The sequence below is a fragment of the Neovison vison genome, chromosome 4 (genome assembly GCF_020171115.1).
Source record: "Neovison vison isolate M4711 chromosome 4, ASM_NN_V1, whole genome shotgun sequence".
NCBI lineage: Eukaryota > Metazoa > Chordata > Mammalia > Carnivora > Mustelidae > Neogale > Neogale vison.
The window spans coordinates 142,801,775-142,820,743 of NC_058094.1; the positions used below are offsets into that span (position 1 = coordinate 142,801,775).

Genomic DNA, 18,969 nt, shown 5'->3' on the forward strand with positions numbered 1-18,969 from the left:
TTCTATAAAAAGAATTGGTACGATAAGTTGATTAGAAAGGAGGGAAAAAAAGAGGAGAGAATGTGATCAGGCTGGAGCCTAAAACAAAGCCATGTGATAGATTTAGGGTATATTTTGATCTATTAGAAGAAATTATATCCCAAAATTTTAAAGAAAAAAAAAACTCTATATGTATACAAAAAAATAAGGCTAAATACCATGAAAGGATAAAATATGACTACAACAATGAGAACTTAAAAGATTTTTTTAAAGGTATTGATAAGATAAAATAGTTTTTAAAACATTAAAATAGGAAAGAGGAAAATTTTTAAAAAATAGAATAAGAAAAAAAAATTTTAATTTAACTTTGAAAGACTAAAGGATGATGGGGAAAAGACCATAAATTCTATGTGTTGCTTTCCCCTAACTCTGGAGTTTCACTGTTCTCATTGACTAATGAACTTGGTCTTGGCTGGATGCTCTTGCTAATCTTCTGGGGGAGGGGCCTGTTGCAGTGATTCTCAAATGTCTGCCTGAGGTAGAATTGCACCGCCTTTGCCAGGGGCCAGGCTAAGTAATCTGCTTGTGTTCACTCTCAGGAGCTTTTGTTCCCTGAACGCTTTCCATACAGCTTTGAAGGACAGAAGTGAAAATGGCAGCCTCCCAGTCTCTGGCTGGAGAAGCTAAGAGCTCAGGCCCCACTCCTCAGTGCACCCTCAGAGAAAAGCAGCCAATCTCTCCCATCTTCCTGGTCTCTGGCCACACTCCATGCTTACCAGGCCTGTGACCAAACATTTCTATCTCTGGTGCACGACCCCGTTTGGAGTCTCCAAACCCAGCAGATTCCTGCAGCTTGCTTCTGCACCACCTTTCCTGGGAGAAGAAGGTGAGTCTCCCGGGTCTGCCACTTGTGTGGGGTCTCTGCTCGAAGAGTCATAGTCTGACTGTGCCTTGGAGCATGGTTTAAGGTATCCCTGAGCTGGAAATCCCCTCCTCGGCTCCATACAGCTGGCTTCCCTGTTCCAATACCTGGGAGCTCTGCTGCACTCAGGCACCCCCTGGGTCTTTTTGTGACCCTGCAGGTCCTGAGACCACACTGTCCCCATGAGGGCTTCACCCCCTGGGGGAGTGATGTCCCTCAGTGGAGCGTGCTTCTAAAGTTCTGATTTTGTGCTCCGCTGCTCTAACACTTGCCAAGAGCCAGCCCCTCCCCCCGCGTCTCTGTTCCCATATATCCCCTTAGATTCACTTCTCTGTACGTCCTACCTTCTAGAAAATGGTCGCTTTTCTGTTCCTAACATTTCTGCTCTTCTTCTCTTCTATCTCCTGTTGAGTTTGTAGGTGTCCAGAATGGTTTGATAACTATCTAGCTGAATTCCTGGGACCTGATGATATTGAGCTCTCCTACTTCTCTGCCATCTTGATCCTCTCTCTCTCTCTCTCTTTTTTTTTTTTTTTCACTTTTTCTGACAGATCTCTCTTTTTTTTTCCTTCACCCCATTACCTTGGAAGACATACATCTATTTCTATTTCTTGTGCAATTTGCCTTAATTTAATAAAACACATAACTTTATGTTTTTTTCCCCAAAATGCTAAAGGTCAATGTTAGTTTTATCTTTGTCCTCTCTGAACAAAGACCTTAGCTTCCTTATACTTCTCTAAAAGATACTCTCCCATCTTGTCTATTTTCTATGTTATTTAAAGTTAAGTTTCTCCTTGTTTCTAAAAGCTTTTAACCATCAATATTGTCCGTATTTACATTTATCAATATAATTTGCAGATTCCTTTGCACATTTTTGCTTCTTGCATCTCAATACTTTTTTTTTCTAGATTCATTTTTCTTCATACTTAGCTGTTGTTTTTTTTTTTTCTAGATTCGTTTTTCTTCATACTTTAGCCATTTTTTTCTGCCTGACTCGGTAAGCAATAAGTGCTCTGTATGTCTGGAAATATTGTTTATTTCATCCTCACTTGTGAAAAGTAGTTTAGGTGGGTATAGAATTCTAGCTTACACATTTTACCCTTTCTCCTCTCATTGAGGATATTTCTCCCCTGTCTTCTGCCATCAGCTCCTACCTGTCGTGGTTTGTTGTCTGATGGTTTTCTGGGTTTTGTTTTGAGGAATATGTCTTTTCTTTCCAGTGACTTTTAAGGTTTCAAGCTAGCCTCAATGTCCTGCAATTACAGGATTCTAATTTTGTTGTGAGACTACAAGCTTAGTTGTTCTTGAGGACGCATTATAACTTCCTGGTCTCAAAAACCTAACAGATTAATAACTGTTTTGAAAGCTCGAATGGTTTACTGTCAAGTGAAGAACTTATTCATTGAGTCAAATAGTATTATTATCAAAGAGTTTCTCATTATGTTGTCTCTTCAAAACCACTTAAATAGATCTGATAGAAGTAGCCATAAATCAGGACTTCTGCTTAATGTGAGGTACTCTCACTTACTATATATGAAACCCAGCTTTAAAATAACACAATTTGCAAATAAGATATGAAAATCATTTCATGGTCATCATGTATAGGTATGTCTCATTACAAAAGTTATTTCCAAGAAAAAGACTATCTGAATTTTCATACCAGATAAATAATATTAAGGGTTCTTATAAGACAAATTGAGAGTTGTATTGGTCTGGTCTGGTTTGGTTTTGCTTAATTTTGAGGACTTATTAGGATTTTCTACCTTTTCAAAATGTTAGTATACTCTCTTTGTGCAGTCCAAATATTTCAATTTACAAAAATCTAGCTTAATATGCACCTTTTCAGAAACACATTATCCTTTAATATATGACTCTTTTGTTTGTGTATGTTTGTAGTGCATGTGAGTGATTGTCTTTGTGTGGTAGATAAACCCACATTCCAAAAATAAGTTCCAATTTAACCATTTGGGCTATAAACAGCCCTCTGTGCTTCTGTGGGGCTCCATAACCTACATTCAAAACCTCGACTATATTAAAAACAAGAAAACTCTTTGCCTCTGAACTCCTAACAGATCTGTCCCTTGTTAAAAGTTTTCTGGACATTCAGCTAATTATATGCATGGAGTTTCCTCAAATGACTAGAAAATGTGAAAACTGTGTTAGCACTATCGAATGTTAGAGGCTGAAAGGGCCACAGAGATCTTCTAGTTGAGTACTATATAAGCTTTGCATTTTCTAGGTAAGAGAACAGTTTAAATGCCTTAACGGCTCACAGAGCAGTTAGTAGAGATCCTGGAGTGGATGGATGTCCAGCCTCTGTGTTCTCCTCCCTGCTGCCTTTCTCTCACTCTAAAAGTGTTGATTAATAGTAGGAAGAGTGCACCAACAGCAGTAAATGATTGATGCATGTATGCTACTTCATAGAAAGCACTTCTACGGGCAGATAATGCCTTCTGCTAGGACTACTTCATTGACCAATGCTTAGAACATAGGTGTTTCAAGCTATTGCCTCTCTCCCTCAACAGATAATGTGAGAATATAGATATCCTGCTACAGAAATTGCCAGAACAGTGGCTGTTTACCAGGCAAAGAACCATGGCTGGACAGGATTCTGGGGAAGGGCCTGAGAAATGAGAATGGGAAGTCAGTCTCTAGCTCATTGGGCATGATCATCACTAGCATTACACAACTCCCCAGGGCCCAGCATATGGGTAGCTTACCTGAGGTTCCCAGATTTGGAAAGCTCTGACCCAGAAGATGATGGTCAAGAAGGAAGAGAAGGCTTCTGGTCCACAGGTATTTAAAAGGACCCTTCAAATATGTCTATGCATGAATCTGCTCATGTATGAAGGTATTGCCATGAAATGAGACTTTTCATCTTGAATTCCCATTTTGAACTGATACAGAAAATCTTATCTAGCTATTTTCAGGTAAATCTACCCAATTTCAGTGACTTCCTAGCCATTCCAGTTTCATAACCAAGTCATATCATGATTTTCTTCTCCCTCTTTCTCCTTATCCCTGAATTTGACCCTAATATCCAACTCCTTTCACATTTGCCAACATGGTGGTGAGGGGTTGGGAGAGAGGTGGTGGCTGGGCACCTAATTCTTGGTGCTTTACTGCCTTGTTGCTTCAAATGTACCCCATACCGCCTGGTCTCCAAGAAGTCTTCTCAGATTTCCTACAGTCCTGTCCAGTGCTAACGCTCAAGGTCCCATGGGCTTACTGCCTCCTAGATAGCTTTTGTGTGTCATTGAAGAGCCTTGGACATATTTACATGGCCACTCACACACACTTTCAGAGACACAGGGAGCTCAGGCTACCTTCCGGCCCTGTATGTCAACTGCTATCTCCACCTTACTGTTGATACACAACCATGGAGCCAGTTACCGTCTCCCTGGACAGGGCACAGGTCCCCTCCATTCTCAGATGCCTAAACTCAACAGGAGCTCCTTGTGTGCCTTCAGCAGACACACCCACATCTGCGAGGTGGCTAGCATAGGGGTGGGAAGATAGGAGCATAACTTCCACACTGCACCCAGCTATCTTATTTCCCCTTCAGCTCTCCTCTCTCCACTCAGAGTAAGGGTTTCACCCATTGGCCCAGAAGTGGGGAGGTTGCTGGTGAAGAGAAGGCAGGGAAAAATGGGTGCTATCTTCTCATATCCTCTTTCAGATCCTCCCTCTGTCTATACCTGGAGAAGGCCTTCTGAGGCTTTGTTCTTGATTTCTGCAGTTTGGATTATGGCAAGTGAAGGGGAATGTAATCACATACTACAGGTGGGTGGCATTTTATTATCCTACAGTTCTGGAGGCTGAAGTCTGAGATCAGAGTGTTAGCTGGGTTGGTTCCTCTTGGAGGCTGTGGGGAATCATTTGCTCTGTGCTCTGCTCTGCTCCTAGCTTCAGGGGGTTTGCTGGCATCACCCCGATCACCCTGAAGCATCACCCCGAAGCATCCTTTCATCCTCACATGGTGTTCTCCCTGTGTGCATGCCTGTCTTTGTGTCCAAATTTCCCCTTTCTTAAGGAAACTGATCGCATTAGATTAGGGCCTTTTTAGCTTAATTACATCGCAAATAAGGTCACTGTGACACTTCATTTTTATGTGTCAACTCAATTAGACCATGGAACCCAGATTGTCGGTCAAACATTAGTCTAGATGTTTCTCAGAATGTTTTGTTTGGTTGGTTTTTGTTTTTTACTGGAGATTCATGTTTACATCAGTAGGCTTTGAGTAAAGCAGATTACTCGCCATAATGCATGTGGGGGAGGTGCACCTCCTCATCTGCAGGCCTTCGTGGAAGACACTGACCTCCCCCAGGCAAGAAGAAATTATGGCAGCAGCCTGCCTTTGGACTCAACCAATGACTCCTCCCTGAGTCCCCAGCCTGCCAGCCTCCTTTGCAGATTTGGGAATTGCCAAGCCTTCATAATTACATGAGGCAAGTCCTTAAATCAACCAATTTCAGGCCACCTGGGTGGTTCAGCCTTTAAGTGTCTGCCTTCGGCTCAGGTCATGATCCTGGGGTCCTGGTATTACACCCCATATTAGGCTCTCTGCTCAAGAAAGAGAGAGAGAGAGAGAGAGAGGGAATGACAGAAAACCTATTGGTTCCATTTCTCTGAAGAACCTGACTGGTATTAATATAATTACGGGAATGGTGGGGAGTTAGAACTTCAACATATCTTTTTGGGGTGGGGGGAGAATTCAATCCATAACAGAAAGCATCCAGACCACAAGAGAATGGTGTGTGTGATGATGGCAGGGGTGGGGGTGGCATGGACAGGCATCTCCACTAATGCTATGTACGTCCCATACTCCAGGACTGTTGTCACCAGCAATGTATGAGGGTTCCAACCTCTCCACATCCTTGACACATCTTCTTAACTCTCTTAGTCTATAGGCTCTCCCCTACCTTTTTCTACATTTTTCCCCCTTGTAAATTATTTGTTATTTGTCAAACTTTAGGTCATTTTTCCTGTAGTTATTCCCTCAGTCTCTATTTTAATGATTATATTCACATGGATTATTTAAAGTGTCTCTATTTTCCCTGTATTTCTTCTTAACTACCCCATCTCAAGCAGTTCACCCCCTCTTCCATTCCCGCGAGCCACGCTGGCTTTATATCAAGTCAAGAATACCAAGCACTTCCTGGCCCAGGGCCTTTGTACATGCTGTTTCCTCTGTTTGGAACTTTTCCCTTCACTTTGAACTTGTAGATCTCTGATTAAATGTCTCTCTTCACTAAGCGTTTCCTTAATTACTTTCCCTCCAAGCCCCCTGGGTCCTCTCATTCATGGCTCTTATCACACTTCACTGTGTATTCCTTTCTTTTCTTAGAGAAAAAGAGAGAGTGTGCATGCATGCACACGAGCGGGGCCAGCGTGCGGGATGGGACAGGGGAAAAGGGAGGGGGAGAAAGAGAGAATCTTAAGTAGGCTCCACGTCCAGTGCACAGCCCGACAACAGGGCTCGATCTCACAACCCTGAGATCATGACCTGAGCCAAAACCAAAAGTCTGACATTCAACCAACTGAGCCACCCAGGTACCCATTCACTGTATTTCTTCATGAGGTCATTTGCAGACAGCCCATCAGACTGTGAGTGCCATGAAGCAGGGCCCACATCTGCTTCATTCATGACTGCTGCAGCGTGAGTCACAGAACCATTTACTTGCTAACCAAATCAGTCAGTCCTCTGAGGAGCAGCGTTGGACCTGAGCTCAGGCCCTGGGCAAGACTATGTGGCCACCCAGGTCCTAGATCACAGACGGAGGCTCTCATTGAGAAGACCGTAATAAATGACCCACAAACTGTCAGCACCAGAATCAATTAAAGCCCTGTTTACATTTCTTTGTCAAACATAATCACTTAGTGTTTGAATTAAAGTCAGGCTCACTATTGACAGCCTCTACTGTGCGTCAAATACTGATATGATTTCTACGCTATAAGACCGTTGTACGAATGCTCACACACACACACCCCACCCTTTGCTGGATGGGGGAAAGCAAGCCACCCGGAAGTTCAGTAACCAGCCCAAGGTTACAAATCCAGGAAGTGCTAGAGCCAGGATTCAAAGCCGGGCAGTTTGGCCCTAGCGTCTGGGTTTCAGGTCACTCTGTTGATAACCTCTGTGTCCCAATTATTGAACTCCATAGAACAACCACATACGTAAATAGCACACGGGTCCTCTAAAATGGAAGGGTACCTCCCTCTCCTACCACCGCCCCCTCAATCTTCCTCCTGCATTCATTGGAAAGAAAAGTAACTGCAAATGGTATCTGGGAGTGGGTGGGGAGGGGGGAAGGCCGAGAGCCTAAAGAACCAAGATTAAATCTGGTTTAGTTTGGTTTTGTTCTTTCTTTGTTATTTGCTGCTCTAACAAGAAGCGCCCTCACCACCACCCCCCACGGCCAATCACTGTGCAGGTGGGGTGGGGAGGAGTTCGGTCATCAGGGAGGAAAGGAAGGGGTTTCTGGTGTCTGGGTTCTCCTTGTGTTCAGAGCGAGGGGACCACCTCATAGGTGTTTTAAGCTCCAGGGCATCCTGAATGGGCCACTTGGCACTTACTGGTGAAGCACCCAGCTTGACCCTGGGGGAAAGGGGCAAGATGAATGAATGCCTTTTGGGAACTTTGTCTAGGGAGATAAGGAGTGCCTCAACCACTGGAAGTCCCCAAGGCCAAGACCTGGATAGGGGGCTGTGAAAGCAGGTATGGAGTCAGTAATCGAGGTCAGTGCCTCTGTAGGGAGGGGACCCTCTGGGGCATTGTCTGATCTGAGAGCCGAGGGACCCCTTTACAAGCGGGCGGCACTGTGGCCGAGTGGGCAGTGGATCATCTGTACACCTGGACGACAGCTGCGGACAAGGAGGGGCAGCAGCCGGTGAGCCTCATGGCCCTGCCCCATCCCAGGTGGAGGACTCCTGGCAGCGTGACAAGAGACCAATGCTCCAGCCTAACCACACAGGTCCAGACCCCATGGCACTTGACAGTACTCCTCAGAGCAACTGGATGGAGGCACAACTGGAAAGAAGAAAGTTTTTATTCAGTGCCCTCAGTTCGGGACCCTTCTCCAACGGTCTTTCAGGAGAGAATATTCTACCACTGACATAATTATTCATGGAAGTCAATAAGTTCTCCAGGCATCTGAGCTTGAGGGAAGCAGGGGAGGGGAGGGGCAAGTAAATATAGGTTTTTACTCAGATCTCTCCTATTCCTACTGTAACAAGGGTGGTCTGGGAAGGAATAGTGAGTCATTTCTCTTTAAGTGTTTCTGAGGTCTTTGATTTGGCAAGGTCCTTTCTGCCTGAGATGTCTCCAGTTTCTTGGCATTTCCTCTGCCCCTGTTAAAGGGGTATCAAGCAAGGGGGAAAGGGCATGAGGAATGAGAGAGCCTACCTAGGCAGAAGTGAGCATCTGCAGGAAGCCGGACACAGGGCTCTCTTGGCTTCAACACCGTGTCTGCTTAAGGGTGCCTGGCTGATACATTGGTTGATGTACCAGTGTCCCTGGGAAACTCCAAGCAGTCAATGCAAGCAAGCATGAAAGAAAACAGAGGACAGTCTGGGGTTTCTATGTACCCAGGCTGCAGGACAGCTTTTCTTTCACGGATCAAATCCGTGGGTTGCGAGCTTATGCTGAGGTCTAATTGTTAGAGCCAGGATGGAGGCCAGCGTTTCCTTGGAAAGTCCACCATAGAACCAGGTTCTGTGACTCACAGCCTTGACAGTGTGTGGTCTGGGAGGGACAGATGGCACCCTGCCAGCCATGGCAGCACCCACAGGTGGTGGCAGTGGCTATCCTTAATGAGAAATCAATTCTGACCTTCTTGGGTTGCAGCTGAGAAGGTGGTATTTGTGGTGGTGTTTTTAAGCAGCCTTCCCACCCAGTGCAGAGCCCGACACGGGGCCCGAACTCACATCCCTGAGATCCAGACCCGAGCTGAGACCAAGAGTCAGATGCCTAACCAAGTGAGGCCCGGCGCTCTGAGAAAGGGGTATTTGTAGCAAGTGAGGTTTCAGAAAATGGTAATAAGAAGTCACTTCTTTATGAACCAAATCAAGAAGACACATTATGCGGACATTTGAATATCTTAATTTGAATACTTGGCCTTTAGCAGTAACTCCTGGATGGGCTTCATCAACTACACAGGGTATGAACGCGCGTGTGTGTGTGTACACATTTGTATGCATACGCACACTCGCACGCACACACACAGTGCACATACAAGGGAATTTTTGGCAAGATACTACGCTACTGGTCAGTAGGATTGGGGTAGGCATGGCAGAGATGCTGGTCAGAGCCTTTCCAGCATCATCATCTTCTTGGGGAATTTAGCCTCTCGTGATCCCTAGAAGGAGAAGCTTCGTTTACCCTACTCACACCACCCCTAGCCACAAATGACTAGAACACAGTGCTCCACCACCTCCAAGGACGCCAGGCCATAGACAGGGCTGTGTCAGCCATATTTGCTCTTCCCTTTTTTTTTTCTCTCAAGACCTTGACCTAAGAGACATGAAAATGGTCAAGTGATGGTGGTTATGTAGAATCAAGAGAGGGGAAATGAGAGGCACCTGGCTGGCTCAGCTGGTAGAGAATGCAATTCTTGATCTTGGCATTGTAAGTTCAAGCCCCATATTGGGTGTAGAGATTACTTAAAAATAAAATCCTTTTTAAATTTTTTTTAAGATTTTATTCATTTATTTGACAGACAGAGATCACAAGTAGGCAGAGAGGCAGGCAGAGAAAGAGGAGGAAGCAGGCTCCCTGCTGAGCAGAGAGCCCGATGAGGGGCTCGATTCCAGAAATCTGGGATCATGACCTGAGCCAAAGGCAGAGGCTTTAAACCACTGAGCCACCCAGGTGCCCCAAAAATCTTTTTTTTTTTTTTAAGATGTTATTTATTTATTTGACAGAGAGAAATCACAAGTAGATGGAGAGGCAGGCAGAGAGGGAGAGAGAGGGAAGCAGGCTCCCCGCTGAGCAGAGAGCCCGATGCGGGGCTCGATCCCAGGACCCTGAGATCATGACCTGAGCCGAAGGCAGCGGCTTAACCCACTGAGCCACCCAGGCGCCCCCCCAAAAATCTTTTTTTAAAGGAATTTACGTATGTATGTATTTGAGAGAGAGAGAGTACGCACGCAATGTATGAGTGAGCACAAGCAAGGGGAGGGACAGAGCAAGAGGGAGAGGGAGAGAGAATCCCAAGCCGACTTCCCGCTGGGCATGGATCCCTACACGGGGCTTGGTCCCATGACCCTGAGACCACAACCGCAGCTGAAACCAGGAATCTGATGCTCAACCAACTGAGCCACCCAGGTGCCCCTTAAAAATAAAACCTTAAGAAAAGATTGGGGGAGTGTGCTGATAAGTAAATAGAAAGGGAAAGAGAAGCAGGAACAGAAGCAGACGCTCAGATGAAAGCAGAGAGGAGAAGAGTCTGTGGACCCTTGAGAGAGGCAGGGGAAGCTTGACATGCCAACACCCCAGGTCCGCTCTGAGTGATCCAAAGAGCCTTCAACCCTAATCTCAGGGTCGAGCCTTTAACCCTGATTAAACTCAAACCAGTTTGAGTAGTGTTCTTTTTCTTGCAACAAAATGATCCCTAAAGCAGTACAAAAGGGGAGGATAGGTGTCCAAGACCCCAAGGACAAGCATATCTATATGAGGATTGTTAGGATGTCTGTGATTTCGGCAAGGTAGAGTCAGTCCTATGACGTGTGTGCCGGTTCATTTAAGCTTTGAGCTTTTCCTCTAAGGGCCGTCAGTCGCTCTAATGGAAAATTCCACTCCAGGGCAGTCAGCTCGTATTCTATCAGAAAAGCCACACTCCAGAAGCAGCCACTCCAAGCACTTCTGTGATGGAAGTCTCACGGAGTACCTGAGGCTTGGTTAATTAGCATAGTGAGTGTCAGAAATGGAGTTTTACTGTTTAAGTTAGTACAGTGTTAATAGGTACAATGAATATTAGAAATGGACTCTATGGTGAAATTAAAGGTCTTCAAGATAGTTGGACTGGCTGAAACAGTTGGGTCATGTACCATCCTTCACTCTTCCGCGAGCAGCACGGTGGATGTGGGGATGTGTGGCCCGGGGTCCCCTCCCAGAAAGGGCTTGCAGCCAAGAGTGGGGTCGGCAAGCATCTCTGGCCGCCCGCCCCTCCAGGGTCCACTTCAGCTGTAGGAGCCTCCTTGTTCAAGGCCCCCTTCCTGGGGCAGCCCTTGTGCAGTGATTGAATGGGCCCAGCAGGGACGAAGTCCCAGCCGTTTTGACAAAGTACTAGGCAACCCTGTAGGGCAGCCTTCAGTCCAGGGCTCAACTGGGGGTTGCTTGATGTCTCCTCCCATGTACATTATCGTTCATATTTTCCGTCTGCTCAATCTCTATTCCTTCGTCCACCTTTCTAAACAAAATGTACTTCAAATTGTATTGAATTGAAATCCTTCTAACTGAAGTAGATTCCTATAAAGCTGTTCTTATTAACGAGTAAAGAATAACTAGGGGCGCCTGGGTGGCTCAGTGGGTTAAGCCGCTGCCTTCGGCTCGGGTCGTGATCTCAGGGTCCTGGGATCGAGTCCCGCATCGGGCCTTGTGCTCAGCGGGGAGCCTGCTTCCTCCTCTCTCTCTCTCTCTGCCTGCCTCTCTGCCTCTCTCTGTCAAGTAAATAAATAAAATCTTAAAAAAAAAAGAATAGCTATTATTTCATTAGCATTCATAATATATTGTTATTGACATTGATAAGCCTCTTCAATTTGTGGATTATAACTCTCATCAATATGAAAATAGATTGCATCATACTCTTTATAAACTATGACGGGAAAACACATGCAATAAGTGTCAATGAAGTTTAAAGACCATCATACTCTGTGATATTCAATTTTGGGCTTTTTTTTAAGAAGCGGAACGAGCCAGCCCTATATGTTAACTCATTTCATGTCAGTTGCATTCTGTTTCTGATCATCGTTCCTTCCCCCTTTCCTTTATGGGATTTGGTCCCTAACAGACATTTTCCACCCCAAACTCTGTCTCAGCACCTGCTTGCAGAGAGCCTGACTGGTGACAAATGGCATAGGGTGCCACTGCCGAGACAAAGCACCAGAGACCGGGTGGCTTCAGCCACAGATACTTACTGTCACACAGCTCATCCCAAATGAAGAGGTTGGCAGGGTTGTTTCCTTCCGAGGACTGTAGGGAAAGCGTCTGTCCCAGGCCTCTCTCCGTGGCTTGTGGATGGCTGTCTCCTCCCTGTGTCTCGATGACATCTTCCCTCTATGCCTGTCTGAGTCTGTGTCCAAAATTCTGTCTGAGATCTCACCAGAAGCACCATTAACATTCCTATTTTGAGCAGCATTCTGTTCAGGATGGTACGTGTGTGCTCTAAGACAATAGAGACTTGCTCTCCAGCTCTTTCCACTTTCATACCCGTTATTTCTACCAGTGATGTCTTCAAGGCAATTTAGTCTTTTTCAGTCCCATGTTTATGTTTTAAATTTGTCCATTCCCCTACCCTTTCCTCACTCCAAAGCCACTTTCACATTTTTAAGGCATTTGTTACACCTGCAGCCCACTTCCTAGTATTAGTCAGTGTTCCCCAAAGAAGTAGAACCAATAGGAGACAAAGATCTAGATATAGACAGATTGAGATTTATTTTAGGAAATTGGCTCACATGGTTGTGGGGGTAGCAAATCTAAAATTCAAAGGGTAGGCTGGGGGCTGGTACCTCAAGTAAGAGTTATTGTTGCAATTCTTGAGTCAACTGATGAGTCTGAAGGCTGGAAACTCAGGCCGAATCTCTATCTGTAGTCTGGGGTTAGAATTTCTTCCTCTTTGGGGCATCTCAGTATTTGCTCTTAAATCCTTCAACTGATTGAATGAGGCCCACCAACATTATAGAGGATAATCTATTCAAAGTTTACTAATCTAAGTGTTCATCACATTAAAAAAAAAATGCCTTAAAAAAATGCCTTCACAGTAACATCTAGACTGGTGTTTGACCAAGCAGCTTGACACCACAGCCTAACCAAGTTGACACATAAAATTAAACATCACAAATATGCATCCTGGGATGGCCCCTGAGGCATGGTCCAGTATAGTTCAGTGTCTGTGCATTGGTTCAGGTGTGCTCTGGTCACCTGTTGCTGAGTCCTAGTGTAACAGAACCCTGCCTCTGAGGTATTATTGTCCCCCCTTCAAATGACCCTCTCATGCAAGGCAGTGCTAAGAGCTCCTGAAAGAACAGAGTGCCCAGTCTCCATTGAGTTTATTAAATAGTTTGTTTGAATAGTTTATTTGAACCAGTTAGTTAAAAGCATTTGATAAATTTGTGTATGATGACCAAATTCGGTAGAAGATCTGGTCTCTTTACAAACTGGGAGCAAAGTTATGGGGGAGCAATTCACCCTTATTTACCTCGATCTCCCTCAATAGCTGTCATCACTACCAAGAACCTAAAAGCATCGTGACCAAGTTGACATAGGTCAGTTCATAGTGACAGTGATATGTAGTCTCATTTTAGCTCAGGGACCCTCCCATGACTCACCACTTCATTTCATTCAGGTCTTATTGTTCAAATGTCATCCCTTCTGGGCAGTGAATCTAACTACATTAGCCAGTGGACACGTGCACACACATACGCCATTTTCTGTCACTATGTCCAAATCCTGCTTCATTTTTCTCATTGGCGCTTATCAAACGTGAATGATATTTGGCAATTTTTAAATTTGGTTTGTTTTTCTCCTCTGCCAGTACAGGAGTATCAGTAGGGTACATGCCTTGCTCATGGCTCTGTCCCTAGAGCATAGAGCCATACTGTGCCTATGTCAGAAGTTAATTATTATGTGTTGATTGAATATAGGAATGGATCAATGCAGAAGATCTACCTCTGTCACATGGTGATTATGGGGCACTGGGTCTTTAAGGCACAAAAGAGGTACTTTAAAACAAGTGGTCAGCTGTTAACTTTTGGTCCTGTAACTCTGCTTTGCCACTCTCTCCCCTTGCTGTTCTCACCCTCTGGAGTATCTTGATCCCTGGTCTTCCCACATAAGGAAGGCTCAATTTCTGGTCCCCAGGAAAGAGTTCATTTAACCTGCCCAATTGCATGAGAACTTCAGTAGATGTTGTTTTATGTCAAGTGGTATGTTTTGACTCTTCATGGGTCACCCAGTGTTTCTAAACAGAAACACTGAAATATAGTGACAGGTTGCTAATTAAGAGGATAAGGGCTGGCAAGTGGGGGGTGATGGCTAAGCAGAAAGAGGACACTAAATAAATTGATAAAGCAAACAAAACTCCAGAGGATATTTTAAGTCCACATAGAAGAATACTCTGTTTTCAAATATTGCTTAATTAGATAAGAAGCAACTAGTTATTTACCAAAAAAACTACTGTGTCAAGTACAAATCATTCTTCATTAATGCAGTTCTTCTCCATTTCTAAACCAGGCAGACTTTTGTTAATATACTTGCAGCATAGATATGCAAAAAAAAAAAAAAGAAAAAAGAAAAGAAATGTATCTCTGATTAAATCTCTCTTCCCAGAGTTGGTTTACATGAAGTTTTTCTTTTTGACACCTACAGAAACAATAGCAACCTGTGTGACTCAGTAGTGGTGATAGTGGAGGAGGCAGTGAAGGTGGAGGCCAAGGAAGTGATGGTGGTGGTGGTGGTGGCGGTGGTGGAGGTGGTGGAGGTGGTGGTAGAGGAGGTAGAGGAGGTGATGGTGGTGGAGGTGGTGGTAGAGGAGGTAGAGGAGGTGATGGTGGTGGAGGTGGTGGTAGAGGAGGTAGAGGAGGTGATGGTGGTAGAGGTGGTGGTAGAGGAGGTAGAGGAGGTGATGGTGGTGGAGGTGGTGGTAGAGGAGGTAGAGGAGGTGGTGGAAGTGGAGGAGATGGTGGGGGTGGTAGAAGAGGTGTGGGTGGTGGTAAGGTGGGGGTGGTGAGGGATAGTTTGAGGTCAGGGTGTGGAGGCCAAAAATGTGGAGCTCATCCCAGTGGAGGCGGTGATGTTGTTGGAGGTGGTTGTGGTTGGAGAGGTGGTAGTAGAAAGAACAGTATACACCTCTGAACCTCTCTCTGGACCACCCCCAAGAGAAGTGCCATGGAGGCTTCCCCCTCCACCCGATCTGGCTTCAGTTGTCTCATCTCCAGAAGTTCAGGTTTCATAGAATGTGTTGAGATTGGCAGCTGTGAGGGGTTGACCTTCTGTGAACAGGGCCTCACCCTTGCTGAGTTTTGGAGAAATGTTGCCATCTAGTGCCCCACGGGAGTGTTCACTCTCTAAGACAATAAACCAGCCCCCACCCCCAGCTTCATTGTCCCCTCTCCCCCACCAGAGGTCACACACACCACAGGCCAGGACTGGTGAGCGCAATCCCCTTACCTACAGGAGGAATCATGGAAATGTCTCCAGATATTTTCCTAATCCCTTTTTCTCTTTACAAAATGCACAAGAGTAAGTTAGATACAGCAAGAACAGCGACAGAATGACGATTTAGGCAGGAGTTAACATTTACTGTGTAGAGCACACTAAACTCAGTGAGGAATTAAGGAGAGTTCTAGACACAACAGTGAACTACATGAAGGGAGTCGTGGCATGGCCTGAACATTGCACTCTGGGTCATCTCCTTTTGGAACCTCTTATTCCCCTCCAGGCCCACCAAAATATAAACCCTCCCACCGTGGCCCACCTTAAGCTCCCAGTCTGTTCTCTCCAGCTCATCCTCTTGGCTTTCCGCAGGAACGGCTAGTGACATCCATCACCGACACTGTCGTCTGTGTTCCTTGACCTCCCCTGTCAGGTAGAAGAGGCCTATTTTTAACGGAAACCCTCAATGATTTCACAATGATTAGTGACTCTGTAGAGGGACAAGTGGCAAGCCAGGCCCGTGGGGAAGCTGCTTTGATTAGGAAGCTTTCTGTAGTTTCTTTCAAGCCCCAGGCATGCTCCAACTTCAACCCTGACCTTATCTTTCATGACGGATATATCTTGATTTAGATGTACGTACTCATTTGTTTCCTTGATGCCAACCTCCCCAACTCATCTGTGGGCTCCATGGGTATGGGGACCTGGGCTGTGTTGTTCACTGCTAAACGCCCAGTGCCTAGCACCATGCCTGGCTCACAGGAGCCCTTGGACAAATGCTGGAGAGAAAACTGTGCCCATCTATAGGGGTATTTGGGACAGTGAACGGAGGCTGAGCACAGAGTTCAACACTCTAGTCAGAAGGGACATGGTGGTGTCACGATTCTCCAGTTGTTTTCCCCAAAGCCCTTGGTTCACTTGCTATTAAGCTGAAACCTACCACCACCACCCCTCACCTCCCCCATCGTGAAGAGAACCCCTTTCTCTATCTCCTCAGCCCATCCTCTGGGCCCTGGCAAGCCTTTAAAACATTCAAGGCAGCACAGTGAGAAAACAGCTCATCAGGTCCCTTCATTTTACAGACAAAGAAATCCGTGGAAAGCAGAGAAATGTGGAAAGGTGACAAAGGTAAGAGACTGAAGACCAAAAAAAGTGTATGTCAGAGAAGGAAAGTGCTTTGTCACAGTTTCCCCTTTCAGCCCTCGCTGTGATTCCAGAACACTCTTCAAGAGCTGGCCTCTCTCCTTTGGGAATTCACAGCGAGATACATCCAGACCAGCCTGAAAACAAAGCGTCCTGGAGAGAAGTCAGGAGCTCAGTATGCTGGAGGGATCTGCGGCCTCCCAGGTGGCTTGGAGGACCCTGACGGGTAAGGGGGATGCAGGCATCCCAGAGGATCTGTCTGGGAAATCGTGGCCACGTTGAGATGTTGAGGACAAAGGCTTTTCTGTCCTTTGCCACCCGTGAGGCGGTGCTTTTCTGAGCAGCTCTGATTATAAATCCCTGTCCTGCTAAGATGGGTAAACTTGGCAGCATTCAAGATCTGCCTTGTGTCTTAACTGTTTCTCAGTTGGTTTGGGTCTGGCAAAACCCCAAACGCATTCTGCCAAGTACTCTTTCCCTTAATTTCAAATCCCCTGAGTGGCTTAAGGGAAATTTCATCCATATGTTTCTGAGTCATTTACTGTGAACTCATCTTTTGGTAAAAGAAATATGTTCTCAAGCCAGCACAGTCCAGAGAATAGCAAAGTTTGAGGCTGAAATAGGTCATGCTTTCTTTGGGGAGAATTTCCTGAATTTTCTGAGTACAAGGAGGAGGGATGACAGCAATATTTCCTTTTCTCATATTGCTTCCTCTTTCAGCATGTCCTTTCTTAAGGTTTACTTGAAAGCGTCTATAATTTATGAAGCTGGTAAATGCCATATTTGCATTTGGATCTAAACAAAGTCTATAGATTTGTCGTTTTCAACACAAATTCTCATTTTTAACCTACGCCGGAAAAGAAACAAACAATTATTGAACACATACTACATAGTGAGTATATATCAGCAGCCTGGTGAGATAGACATTATCTTCATATGTAAAGAATCTGAGGTTAAGAAATTAGAAAAGGTGTCCACTTAATGAAAGGCAAAGCCAAAATTCAACTCTATGGCTGACTCCCAAGTTCACATTCTGCCCACCAGTGCAGGTTCGCCGAAATGCACAGAAGAGAGGCCCAACACATTCTAGCTGACAGTCATCCTAGAGCTAAGGATGGATTCTGGCTAGATGTGTTTTAAGGCAACGGGAACTAGACCTGACCTTACTGCAAAACAGTTATCCTCTTTTCTGTTGCCTTGGGAAGGTTTAGAACCTGCCTAACTACGGTGAGATGTCATACAATGACATGTTGTGGAAATTGTCAGTCTCAGAAGAGAAGTTTCCTCTATCGTTAATAGTGATGACAAGCCTCCAGGTACTGCCAACGGCTTACAAGAATTACAGGTAATAGAAGAACATGATAAACAATACCATGGGGATGCAGGTCCAAATCCAGAATGTTGAAAAGTCCACAAGGCAAATATCCCAGCTTCTTCAATAAATAAATACCATGGGTGGCTCATTCACTTAAATAGCCGATTCTTGATTTTGGCTCAGGTCATGATCTCAGGGTTGTGAGATCGAGTCCTGCCTCGGGTTCCACATTCAAGGCAGAGTCTGTTGTCTTTCTCTCCTTCTGCCTCTCCCCCTGTTCTCTTTCTAAAATAAAATCAATCAATCAATAACAAAGGGGGGAAAATGAAGGCAAGAAAGCCTGTAGATTCAAAAAGACAAGACATTTCAACTGAATACAATGTGTGGATCTTATTTGGATCCTGATTTGAGCAAACTAAGAATAAAAAGAAATCACAAGATAATCAGGGAAATTTGAGCACTTCCTGCATATCTCATATTAACAAATCAATGTTGTTTTTTGGATGTGGAAATGGTATTGTGATCGTGGTTTTTTTTTTTTTAAGATTTTATTTATTATTTGACAGACAGAGATCACAAGTAGGCAGAGAGGCATGCAGAGAGAGAGAGAGGAGGAAGCAGGCTCCCTGCTGAGCAGAGAGCCCGACGTGGGGCTCGATCCCAGGACCCCGGGATCATGACCTGAGCCAAAGGCAGAGGCTTTAACCCACTGAGCCACACAGGTACCCCTGTGATCATGTTTTTAAAATAGGAAGGACGGGGGACGCCTGGGTGGCGCAGTTGGTTGGACGACTGCCTCCGGCTCAGGGCGTGATCCTGGAGTCCCGGGATCGAGTCCCACATCAGGCTCCCAGCTCCATGGGGAGTCTGCTTTGCTCTCTGACCTTCTCCTCGCTCATTCTCTCTCTCACTGTCTCTCTCTCTCAAATAAATAAAATAAAAAATCTTAAAAAAAAAAAAAAAAAAGGAAGGACGGGTGCCTGGGTGGCTCAGTGGGTTAAGCCTCTGCCTTCGGCTCAGGTCATGATCTCAGGATCCTGAGATCGAGCCCTGGCTCTCTGCTCAGCGGGGAGCCTGCTTCCCCCTTCTCTCTCTCTGCATGCCTCTGTGCCTACTTGTGATCTCTCTCCCTGTCAAATAAATAAATAAATATCTTTTTATAAATAAATAAATAAGGAAGGACAGATCTTATCTCTTAGAGATACTACTGACTTATTTACAGATGGAACAATATGATGTTTT

The 18,969-nt window shown here is 45.2% G+C and overlaps 1 protein-coding gene across 1 annotated transcript in view; it reads right to left on the reverse strand.

The window, feature by feature from the left end:
* CDHR3 (cadherin related family member 3) overlaps positions 1-12,138 on the reverse strand; it is an 80,620-nt gene extending 68,482 nt beyond the window's left edge. The window contains exon 1 of the mRNA XM_044244519.1: positions 12,038-12,138. Coding sequence (XP_044100454.1) covers positions 12,038-12,052 — 15 coding nt within the window. The 5' untranslated portion in view covers positions 12,053-12,138. The remainder of the gene's footprint in view (positions 1-12,037) is intronic.
* Between the last annotated feature and the right edge of the window lie 6,831 nt (positions 12,139-18,969).